We start from the raw sequence: 12411 nt of genomic DNA, 5'->3' as shown, positions 1-12411 counted from the left end.
TTACTGAAGATCTTCTTTGTTTTTGTTTTCTTTTTGTTTTTGTTTTGTTCATTTGTCAAAGTGCCCAGTTCTTCATCTGGTACATGTTGGGTATTTGTCTTGTTTTTTCTTTTAGTAACACATTCTTACTAGCATTGTATTTATGGTAATGCTGGCAACTGGTCAGTGTAGAGTTAAACTGAGTTGTAGGTTTTTAAACTTTTAGATATTTTACTTTTATTAATACTGAGAAATGGATGTAATCTTATTAATATAACTTCTATGTTGATACTTTTTTTTCTGAAATGTTTGATTTGTCTTTTAGAATTTCCACTTTATTATGTTTTAATCCTTAACTTAGAAGTTAACAGCTTGCAAACATTTGCTATTCCGGGCTCTATATTTCTCAGTATACTTTCAGGGTTTCTTTATCCCTTTCCGCTAGCCTTATTTCTTGTTTGTTTGGTAAGTATATAAAACGAATTTGGGAGACTAGGGAAAAAGCTTTTGATAGAAGGATGGCATCTAGTCCTACCAGTCTATGTAAGCATAAACTTAATAGTTTTTAGAGGTGATTAATGTTAAAGTAATATCTTTGAAGTCCTCCCATAAGCAGATGTTATAGTTTGGGTTTTTTCCTAGAGCAGGGGCATTGCAGACTTAATTGCATTTATATACTCTGTTTTAGCCTTTCCTTCCTACTGTGTTTTGTAATTCAGATAGTCTGAGAGTGTTATGGGCATGCATTTAAGTCCAGGGCTGGGTGTAGTATTTTCAAACACAGCAATTGAAAAAAGAATTGACTCTTTAAATTTTATTCTTAGGTTAGGTGCTCTCCTTATCTGAGTTTAATCACAAGTGCCAGTTAGTTTTAGCTGGTCTCATTTCAGTCATAATTTGATCTGAAAAAGATTTAGATCAAATAGGTTCTTACTCTCTGCACAAAAGATGTCATGCAGAATATCTTCCCCTAAGTGGGAAGTGAGTAGTATATGCATGTGACTAAGGTGGAAAAGTATACAATGCTTATGGTTTCTTGTTATTTCCTAGTGTTCTGGACTTGGTGCCTCATTCTGCTATATGCTCTCCTATTTAGTTGGGAGGCCAGTTGTATACAAATACCTAACAGAGAAAGCAGTAAAATGGTCACAACAGGTAAACATGTATTTTTAAATTATTTAATGTAATTCTTTGGCTAATTGGGAGCTCAGTGTATAGTCCCTATGTGAATTAACCCGGACTCAGGGTTTAATAAAAATGGTCTTTTGACCTAAGTAAATTAAAGTAGTGGGCAAATAATGAATGTTAATCATTTCAAATATGAAGTTTCTGTACTATACAGTAGTTTTACTTCTTCATTACTAATAAATTCAATCAGAGCAGAAAACATGTCTGTGAAGGCATTCACATATTTGGACACCTGTTTTGTGTTGATGTAGCCCACTGTAGTGGGTCACTGAAAAACTATCAACCAACTCCTTAAAGGCATTTCATCAGTAGAAATGGCTGTTCTCTTCATTCAGGATCTCTACAAAGACAAGAGAAAGGTCTACAAAGAAAGGTCTAATACAGTGTTGCTAAGAAAATCTAGTTTTATAAAGAATTAAAAGAAACAGCCTGTTAAATGTTAAAGCTCAGAGGAATTGTAGAAATCCTTCTGCCTTACCCTTTTGCTTTATAGACTAGTACATGAGAAATTAAGCATTTTGTTACAAATCACCATCATTATTTGTAAAGCAAGATCTAGAAATATAAACTATATTCAGTGCTTTTATTTAATTAACTGGCTAAATATCTCCATGATCATTTCTGTTGGATAGATTCTGAACTATCCAGGAATGGGAATTTGAAATAAGTATTTTTATATTAAGCAATTTATTTTCAATATTGGCCTTATCTTGATCCTAACTGGTTTCTTTCTTATGACAGGTTGAGCGTCATAGAGAACATCTCATTAACTACATCATATTTTTGAGAATAACACCATTTCTGCCTAATTGGTTTATTAATATTACATCCCCTGTGATAAACGTGCCATTGAAAGTTTTTTTTATTGGGACTTTTCTAGGTAAGGCCTCTGACTCACTCTGTGTTAGAACTCATTGTATACATACCTAACAGTGTCCAGATGGGCTAGATTTCGTGTTCTTTGTACACACGCTAGCACCATATATATAACTCTTGGGCAGAGGGTCTGGCATACATAAGTAGATACTCAGAAATATCTGTTGGATTGTGTTGATTTAATTATTTTTGTGTTGCTTCTTTTAAAGATGAGCACTTTCTATTAGATATTTTTTTGATCAAAAAAAAGATATTTTTTTGATCATACAGATTTAAGCAGGATTTTTATTAATTCGTTTCTCTTCCTGGTTGGAAAAAAAAAATCAAGGTGCCCTTTTTGAATAATTTACTCCCTTATTTTTTAATCATGTATTGAAATATTGAACTTTAATTTTCAGGAGAGAGTTGATCTTGTTTTTCTTTTTATTGACATCAGTATTTACTATGGGCATTACCAAAAGTATGAGGGAAGCAAGGATTAATAAAATGTTCTTGCTTTCAAGGAATTGGCACTTAATTTTGAAATTAATTAGTGGACATAAAGATTCATTTATACATTTTGTGAATTCCGATAGTTCTTTAGCAAGAGTATTATGCATTTCTTTCAAATTTAATTTGAATTGTTTAGATACCAATAAAATGAACAGATTCTTCTCGTATTGAATATGTGTTAAAGTTTAAGTTCATATTTATAGGTCTACTTGAAAAGAATAATCAAAATAAATTTTTTTGTTGCTACTTTAAAAAACTCATTGACCAACTTAAAAATCTTAGGGATAATTTTGGATTTTGTAAAATAACATTGCATTCATGGAATCAGAAGAATTTTTGTTCCTATCTCCTTATTTTACAGGTGGAAACCTAGAGTTTTAGTTAACTTCAACTTGGGCTGAAGTAATTTTTCAGTTCTAGTTTTTAAGAAAATGTAATTGTTCTACCTATGCTGTTTATAAACTGCTCTTACTCATATTTTGAGTATTTTTCTGAGTATCTCTTACCACTTCATTTTTTTAAAAGTATATTCTGTCTCCAGGATGAATAACAATCTACTCAGTCTTATTTTTGAACATTTAGATTGTTTCCAGATTTTTGTTACTTATAATGGTTTAATGAATATCCTTGACACTAGATCTTTGCTCATATACATTAGCATTTCCTAGAGTTGAAATTGCTGGATCAAAGCACATTCTTTTTTTTTTTAAAAGCTATTGGTAAATGTAAATTATTTTCGGGAAATTTTTCTTGAGTTTCCAGATTCATTCTTCAGAAGTAGTGATGAAAGATTGATTTCTTTATGTGGAAATAAATGTGAGGGACTTTAAACTAGATTACATTTTTCCAAAATGGAGACCAGTATATTATTCTTATAAGAAATTTTATGCACAGAGACAATTGTAATTTAAAAAAATTTAAATACAAATTTACTTGAATCAATTCAAAGTATTAGATAATGAAGTGTTAGAATAATGTCAGTGCTGTTATGAGTTCTGAATAATTTTGTGAATATAAAGTATATTACAAAATCTTATTTTAAAAAATGATTGTTTATGTTTTTGTTTTAGGTGTTGCACCTCCCTCTTTTGTAGCAATTAAAGCAGGAACAACACTGTACCAGCTTACAACAGCAGGGGAAGCTGTTTCCTGGAACTCAGTATTTGTTCTAATGGTTTTGGCTTTTCTTTCTATCCTGCCAGCCATCTTCCAAAAGAAACTAAAGCAGAAATTTGAGTGAGAAATCACCTGGGTTTTAGTCTTCCTATCATCATCATCATCTCAGGATTGGCAGGTTTATGTGTTAAAATCACCTCTTCGGTAGTTGAAACGAGTTTCTAAAATAAAATTTCCTATCACATAGTTAAAATAATGCATGTAAGTGGCAAGGAAGAAAAGAAAGTAAAAATGGAAATTGATATACTATGAAAAGTACTGTCAGTAGTTATGATAGACATCTTCTAAATTACTACTCCAAGGGTAGCTTTAGATAATTAGTAGTAGCAGTATAGTAGGAGATTTTTGACCCAACTAATTCAATTTAATATATTTCATGAGTGGGCTATATATACTTATTCTTGACTTGATAATTTAATGTTTTTTTTCTTATCCCTTAATAATAACTAAAATAGGGAAAGCAAATACAAAATTCAAAAGCAAAGATTCTAGATTTTTAAAAATAGTATTGCAGTTCTTGCTAATGTTAGTCTTCCTTAAGAGCATAAACTTGAAAACTAAAGCTCAAAAAGAGATTTACATTTTCTTTTTTTTTAACTTTGATGTAATGGATTTGTTTAGAAGCTGCATGTTGGTGGGTTATTGAATTTAGAAAGGATATCAAGCTATATCTATTTTGTAAATTTTATTTTTGTTTTTCTCTGTTCTAGATTATCATGAGTTAGTCTGAAATTTAAAATTCTGGCCAGTATATTTTCATCTTTTTTCTAGCTTTCACAGTATTTCCACTGTGCATATAAAAATGGCGATTACATGATAATTGTATTATATTGGTGTTGATAATTTATATTCAGATAATATTTTGTTACACAGTTCCCTTTACTATCTCAAAAGGGGATCAAAAACAAACATTCAAGTATGCAATTTTTAGATGATAGATTAATTATATTACTTTATATTTTGAAACTGAAGCAGTGGCAGTGCAACACTTAAGTGGCTAAATATAGTTTTTTGGTTTCAATAACTGTAAAATTTACCTCATTTATTTATTGGTCTGGTCATTAAAGTATGTATTATGTAATTATCCTTTTTATGCATGATATACTTAGAAGAATGCCTTGTTTCATTTTTATTGATGGCTTTTTTGTTTGGGACTGCTTTTGATTAATGCAGTTATCCAATTTAAGTGTTTTTACTTTAACTCAAAGTAAAAAGAAATTCTCACATGGTAACTACTCTATTTAAATGGTCCTGGAAACATTAAACAGCTTTCTGCTGCTTGCTTAATGGTAATACCTTTGATTTCTTGATTCTAGGACATAGCTGATTTATTAGGTAAAGTACTCTGTCAATTTTACCTTCACCCAAGACTGTCATGTTTAAAATACTTTAGCTGTGGGAGAAATCCTTGTCTGTTTTTATTGTGAGAGGAATGGTCATCCTCAAAGTCTGTTTCTACTACATAATGTGGACTAATTATTTTTTCTATCACAGTATTAACAAATGGATTTATTGTAAATACAAAGAAGATATTAATATACTATTCTTATGTCACCTGGCCTTTTGTGTGAAATTATTTATTGTCATTTCTAGCAAGGTTTTTCTTCCTTATTGACCAGAGATTGAATGATAAAGGTTTTTGTTATTTTTACAAATGAACTTAAACATAAGTCTTTTTGGATAAGGTTCACTAAATATTACTGTATAAAATGTAATTGAGTACATTTTTATCAGACTTTTAAAAATAAAAGTAAGAGCTTGGACTCAGGAGAAGCCTATTTACTCCGGTGTGTATATATTGTATTTACTCTATTCTCAGAGTATTATCCCAATCCTTATCATTGATTGTTTCCCTTTGCTGATTACTTTTTCTGAGTTTCTTATAAAGACTTAGCTGCCACTTAGATGGGGTATAGTTTCTTCTCTTAAGAGAATAATCAGTCTTTTTTCAGATTCATCATCATTGAATGTACCCCAAATGCAGTCAGTGGCCTGTATTCATGGATTTACAGACTTGGCCTGATAACCAGATGTAGATTCAAGCTTCAGCCGCGTCTTGAAGACAATTACACAGTAATCCCCACCGGAGAGCAAGTACTTATAGGGAGAGGCAAGCAGGCTAACTAGGAAGCTGACACACAGAGACTATTCACCTCTTAGTTAATGACCTTTCTCTGGAGTTCTATTACTTTGAGTATAATATTTCTAAGATACTTAATGAATGCAAATTAAAGTATAATAAGAATAAATTGTACTGAAAAAACTTAAATGTAGTACTTGGGATTTATTTCATGGAAGTATTTATGCTAAAATAAAACAAAACAGCCTTTCATTGAATAAAACTATATTCTAAAATTCTGGTGCACATTTTCACCTCTAAGAATAGAAATTTTCTAAATACCTAATTTTTATACTTGGCTTTTGAGAATCTTAAATCAATTTTTAAATTGTAGTAAGTAGGGATCCCTGGGTGGCTCAGTGGTTTGGCACCTGCCTTTGGCCCAGGGCGCAATCCTGGAGTCCCGGGATCAAGTCCTACATCGGGCTCCCGGCATGGAGCCTGCTTCTCCTTCCTCCTGTGTCTCTGCCTCTCTCTCTCTCTCTATCATGAATGAATGAATGAATGAATGAATGAATAAATAAATAAATAAATAAATAAATAAATAAATCTTTAAAAAAATAAATTGTAGTAAGTACAGATAAATGTTTAAATTTATAGTTCATATGCTGATTTCTCTATAAAAATTCTCCTTGGGTTTTGTTTTGTTCTGTTTTTTAGGATTTGATTTATTTGAGAGAGCAGGGGGTAGGGGCAGAGGGAAAGGGAGAAGCAGACTCCCCGCTGACCAGGGAGCACAACATGGGACAAGGGCTTGGATGCAGGCTCGTTCCCAGGACCCTGGGATCATGACCTGAGCCTAAGGCAGATGCTTAACCAACTGAATCACCCAGGCACCCCTTTTTGGTTTTTTAGAAAATGTGTAGGATAAATCAAAAGGGCTGAAGCTTTCCGGGTGTGTAAATGATCATTCACCATTTGTAGTTTAGATGTTTAGAAAGTGGATCTTAGTACAAGTTCATTTTCTTTCTTTTTTTCCTTAATTACCTTGGAAAAACTTTCTAGGCTGAGTGACTGGAAGAATACTGTTGAAGCTCTAGGCCTCATTTTTCTCCTCTGGAACAAATGAGTTCTAAGGTCCGGGTTCCTTATAGCTCAGACATGATTGAATTCTCTGAAATTAATAAAAAAGATTAATAGGGCAGCCCCAGTGGCTCAGCGATTTAGTGCCTGCCTTCAGCCCAGGGTGTGATCCTGGAGACCCTGGGTTGAGTCCCATGTCAGGCTCCCTTCATGGAGCCTGCTTCTCCCTCTGCCTGTGTTTCTGCTTTCTCTCTCTCTCTCTCTCTCTCTCTCTCTCATAAATAAATAAATAAATCTTTAAAAAAAAAAAAAAAAGATTGGGGCAGCCCAGGTAGCTCAGCGGTTTAGCGCCGCCTTCAGCCCAGGGCCTGATCCTGGAGACCAGGGATCGAGTCCTGCATCGGGCTCCCTGCGTGGAACCTGCTTCTCCCTCTGCCTATGTCTCTGCCTCTCTCTGTCTCTCATGAATAAATTTTTTTAAAAAAGATTAATAAACCTTTTTTTTTAAGATTATTTATTTGAGGGCAGCCCGGGTGGCTCAGCGGTTTAGTGCCACCTTCAGCCCAGGGCCTGATTCTGGAGACCCGGGATTGAGTCCCATGTCGAGCTCCCTGCATGGAGCCTGCTTCTCCCTCTGCTTGTGTCTCTGCCTCTCCTCTCTCTCTCTGATCTCTCATGAATAATCTTTTTTTAATAATCTTTTTTAAAAGATTATTTGAGAGAGAGAGAGAATGAGTGGGGGGAGGGGTAAAGAGGGAGAAGGAAAGGCTGACTCCTCACTGAGCGAGGAGACAGCAGATGGTGGGCCCTCTCAGCCTCCATAATCATGAACCACTACCTTCTTTTTTTTTTTTTTTTTTTTAAGATTTTATTTATGAGAGACAGAGAGATAGTGGCAAAGACACAGGCAGAGGAAGAAGCAGGCTCCATGCAGTGAGCCCGATGCGGGCAGGACTCGATCCCAGGACTCCAGGATCATGCCCTGAGCCGAAGGCAGACGCTTAACCACTGAGCCACCCAGGCGTCCCAAACCACTACCTTCTAACAAGTCTCTTTCCAGACGTTCAAGCACACGCACATGTATCTCGGTTCCATTTCTCTGGAGAACCCTGACTAATTCCAAGGTTATAGGCGACTGTTAGCTGGAGACAGAAAATGACTATAGATATTGAAAGGAAAATTGGAACTTCTGGTTAGAACATGCCAAAATATTACAGAAGTAAAGGCTTTGGAAATGTTGGAGAATAGTGATGGATACAAAACATTAGAATTTGTCATCAAGAACTACATGTGGTCTCACATGTGCAAATGTTCATGTCATTAGTGTGTGTGACTCAAAATGTATTTGGTAACATGGGTAATTGTCAGAATTTATATATACAGCTTCTGGCTACACAAAAGTAGGAAGGAAAAAATATCTCTATAAGGCTTGAGAGAATTGCATCAAGTTATGTGATAGGGAGCTATGTGATGTATTTTGGAACAGCAGTTCCTAGCTGGATTCAAACCCTATAGGAGTGATTTTTAGTGAAGTGTAAAAACTAAGACCACGAAAGACCTGAGAGGCCCTCTAATCATCTTTCTTAGGGATCTAACTTGGGTGAAGGAGAAGGATGAGATACTGGTCATCTTCAGAGAACAATTCTAACCAGGCTTGTTGGGAAGAGAGGTCTCAGCTCAGAGTAGCTGGAACTGAGTACAGAGGCCCAAAGAGTAAGAGTCTGGGCAATGGAAATAAATTCCCTTTTGGTTAAAATGCTCCCTGAATGCTACCCTGGACATCAATTTACTTCAGCTGTAAATGTGGGAAGTCTTGGTTACAAACAAAACAAGCCTCGCAGGCCTTATTATATGGGACAATTCTGAAAAAACAAAGGGCTGCTTGGGAGTGGGAGGGTGGGGGTGCATTAGGATCAATACTAACCCATTTGTCACAATGAAGCTGGGCGTTTGGGGGCAGGCTGCACTCATGTCCTGGTACTCCATAAAGTGTGGTTATTATTAAGGTACACTGATTGCAAGCAATAAGAACTGACACTGGCTTGAGCAAAAGGATATTTATTAGCACCTCTAGAGGTTGGGACCCAGAAACAATGGAATGGCCCTAGCAGGTTGAAGTCAGGCTATTGCCAATGGAATGAATAAAGTACAGTCATCTTGGGGCAGCCTGGGTGGCTCAGAGGCTTAGCGCCGCCTTCAGCACAGGGCCTGATCGTGGAGACCCGGGATTGAGTCCCATGACAGGCTCCCTGCATGGAGCCTGCTTCTCCCTCTGCCTGTGTCTCTGCTCTCTCTCTCTCTCTCTCTCTCATGAATGAATAAATAAAACTAAATAAATAAAAATAATATATTCAAGATGATAAAGATATTAATATGATGCAAGAACAAGAAATCATAAAGAAGTAGGTGAAAAGGCACATCTGGGTGACTCAGTTGGTTAAACCTCCACCTTGGGCAAAGTCCCATGTTGGGCTCCACACACAGCAGGGAGTCTGCTTGTCCCTTTGCCCTGGCTCGTGCTCTCTCTCCCTCAAATGAATAAATAAAATCTTAAAATCTAAAAAGCAAATCACAATATGTTACACACCATATGACAATCATAGACATAGGATAGAAATTAGTGGTTGCCCAGGGGCTAAGGAAGGGTTGAGGATAGGACAAAATGGGTGTGACTAAAGGGCCACATAAGGGATCCTTGTGGGGATGGAAAGTGCTCTGTTCCTTGACAATGTCAATAGCCTGGTTGTGATCTTCTACCATAGCTTTGCAAGATACTGCTTTTGGAGGAAACTGGATAAAAGGTAAATGAAATCTCTCTGTGTTACTGTGTTATTTCATAACTACACAAAAATCTACAATTATCTCAAAGTAAAAAAGTTCAATTAAAAGACAAAACGAGGGGCAGTCTGGGTGGTTCAGCAGTTTAGTGCCTACCTTTGGCCCAGGGCATAATCCTGGAGACCCAGGATTGAGTCCCACGTCAGGTTCCCTGCATGGAGCCTGCTTCTCCCTCTGCCTGTGTCTCTGCCTCTCTCTCTCTCTCTCACTCGGTGTCTCTCATGAATAAATAAATAAAATCTTTAAAAAATTTTTTAAAAATAAATAAAAAACAAAATGAAAAATCACATAAATATGTTGGAAGTAGAACAGATCAAACCCCAAAACAAAAACAAAAAAAAAAAAATGCAAAACAGTAGAAATTAATGAAATGAACAAAAAGGCAATAGAAAGAATGAACAAAACAGAAGTTGGTACTTTGAAAAGACCAAGTCAGGGACACCTGGGTGGCTCAGTAGTTGAGTGTCTGCCTTTGGCTCAGGTTGTGATTCTGGGGTCCTGGGATCGAGTCCCTCATCGGGCTCCCCATGGGGAGCCTACTTCTCCCTCTGTCTATGTCTCTGCCTGTTTCTCCGTGTTTGTCATGAATAAATAAATAAAATATTAAAAAAACAAAGACTAAGTCATATACATTTGACAAGACAAAAGAGAAAATGTGCAAATACATACAATGCACACTGAAGAAGGAAAAATGGATGTATATGCACAATGGAACATTTTTATATTACCAAATTAAATGATCTTCTTCTTCTTCTTCTTCTTCTTCTTCTTCTTCTTCTTCTTCTTCTTCTTCTTCTTCTTTTTTGTAAATGTTCTTCTTAATGGGAAACTTTAGACACATTTTCTTTAGGATTGGGAACTAAATAAGGATTCCTGCTACCATTGTCACAATTTGACATAGTACTGCATATTTTGGCCAAATGCTATAAGAAAAGAAAAAGAGCTATTAGGTATAAAGATAGGAAGGGAAGGAAAAACTTATTCAAATAATCATCTACTTAGGGATGCCTGGGTGGCTCAGGGGTTGAGCTTCTGTCTTTGGGTCAGAGTGTGATCCCAGAGTTCCAGGATCAAGTCCCACATCGGGCTCCCTGGATGGAGCCTGCTTCTCCCTCTGCCTATGTCTGCCTCTCTCTCTCTCTGTGTCTCTCATGAATAAATAAATAAAAATCTTTTTAAAAAATCATCTACTTAAAAAAAAAAGCAACAAATGAAAAAATTTAAAACTAAAATGAGGCATGGGGTGCCTGAGTGGCTCAGTCGGATATGCCTTCAGCTCAGGTCATGATCTCAGTGTCCTGGGATTGAGCCCCACATTGGGGCTTCTCTGCTTCTCCCTCTCTCTCTGTAATCTCTCTCGCTCTCACTCTCAAATAAATAAATAAAAATCTTTTTAAAAAAGCACAACTAAAATGAGGCTTTAGCAAAGTTGCTGGACATAAATGGCACACTGGTCAATAGGATCTACCATTTTAAAAGGTAATCTTTGGAGCAGGGTACCTGATGATCTGCAGATCTATCTTTTGTTTCAACAGTGTTGGACAGAACAGACCTGGGCATGTCCCTCTTTCCAGCCTCTTACTACCCTCCAACCTATCTTCCAGTTGCAACTTTTGGAACCATCTTTTCATCTATTCTCTGCTTCCAGGACCAGCAACACCATATTTTGAGTTGAGTTCCCTATTGCTGATTAACCATGAGCTCCCAGATTCATCAGAATTATTCCCCTGGGGTGAAGACGGCCATCAACCACCTTGTCAACATGTATCTGGGGGATCTTATACCTGCCTCTCTCTGGGCTTCTACTTCCAACTTGAGGATGTGGCTCTGGAGAGCAGGGGCCACTTTCATCATTTGGCCCAGGAGAAGGGCAAGGGCTCCCAGCATCTTATGAAGATGCAAAACCAGGATGTGCAGAAGCTCTCCCAAGATGAGTGGGGAAGAACCCTGGAGACAGGGAAGCCACCATGGCCCTGGAGAAAAACCTGTTGCAGGCCCTTTTTGATCTGCATGCCCTGGATTCTGCATAGACCTCCATTGCTGACTTCCCAAAGAGTCACTTCCTGGAAGAGGAGATAAAATTCATCAAGAAGGTGGCTACCACCTGACTAACCTCTGCAGGCTGGCCCCCAGGCTTGGCTGGGTGAGACTCATTTTGCAAAGCTCACCCTCCTCATTAGGTTTATTTACTCTCAGGCTTCTCTTAACTAGGGAGCTCCTTGGACACAGGACCTTTGCTGATGGGAGGGAAGATTGATGAGTTTCCAACCAACTTGTATTGGTTGAAGGAGGGGTAAAGGAACTATAAGTTCTCAGGAGGTTGGAGGGCAAGTAGTGCAAGTGTGGATGAGGTACAGCCAGAGGCACAAGTGGGTGGTCAGGGCTGTGCAACTTCAGGGAGTAGAAGTTGGGCCTGGAGCTTTTCTATTTATGGTCAAAGTCTGGATCTGAGGCTTCATAAGAAGGTCTAGAGCAGAATGGACTTTTCAAATCCTACTTTGAAAAAAGAGAAGTACTGTTGAAAAGGTTCTGAACCTGAAGTTTGGGAGTTGGGACCATCATAACTAACTACCCCAGGTTTTTTAGTTTTAAGAAAGGGTTGAGGGGCGCCTGGTGGCTCAGTCAGTTAAGTGTCTGACTCTTGATTTTGGCTCAGGTTATGATCTCACGGTTGTGGGACTCAGCCCTGCATCACAGGACTGAGCCTGCATCACACTTGT

General features: G+C 37.0%; 1 protein-coding gene across 3 annotated transcripts in view; it reads left to right on the top strand.

The window, feature by feature from the left end:
• TMEM41B (transmembrane protein 41B) overlaps nucleotides 1–5479 on the top strand; it is a 34748-nt gene extending 29269 nt beyond the window's left edge. For all 3 annotated transcript variants that reach the window (XM_038569014.1, XM_038569012.1, XM_038569013.1), the window contains 4 exons: nucleotides 351–444; nucleotides 1030–1134; nucleotides 1909–2047; nucleotides 3606–5479. In XM_038569014.1, coding sequence (XP_038424942.1) covers nucleotides 351–444; nucleotides 1030–1134; nucleotides 1909–2047; nucleotides 3606–3775 — 508 coding nt within the window. In that variant the 3' untranslated portion in view covers nucleotides 3776–5479. The remainder of the gene's footprint in view (nucleotides 1–350; nucleotides 445–1029; nucleotides 1135–1908; nucleotides 2048–3605) is intronic.
• The last annotated feature ends 6932 nt before the right edge of the window (nucleotides 5480–12411 follow it).

This window comes from Canis lupus, chromosome 21, assembly GCF_011100685.1.
Source record: "Canis lupus familiaris isolate Mischka breed German Shepherd chromosome 21, alternate assembly UU_Cfam_GSD_1.0, whole genome shotgun sequence".
In the NCBI taxonomy this organism is placed as follows: Eukaryota; Metazoa; Chordata; class Mammalia; order Carnivora; family Canidae; genus Canis; species Canis lupus.
The sequence above is the reverse complement of the archived record's forward strand: the minus strand, read 5'-3'. Positions and strand labels throughout refer to the sequence as shown.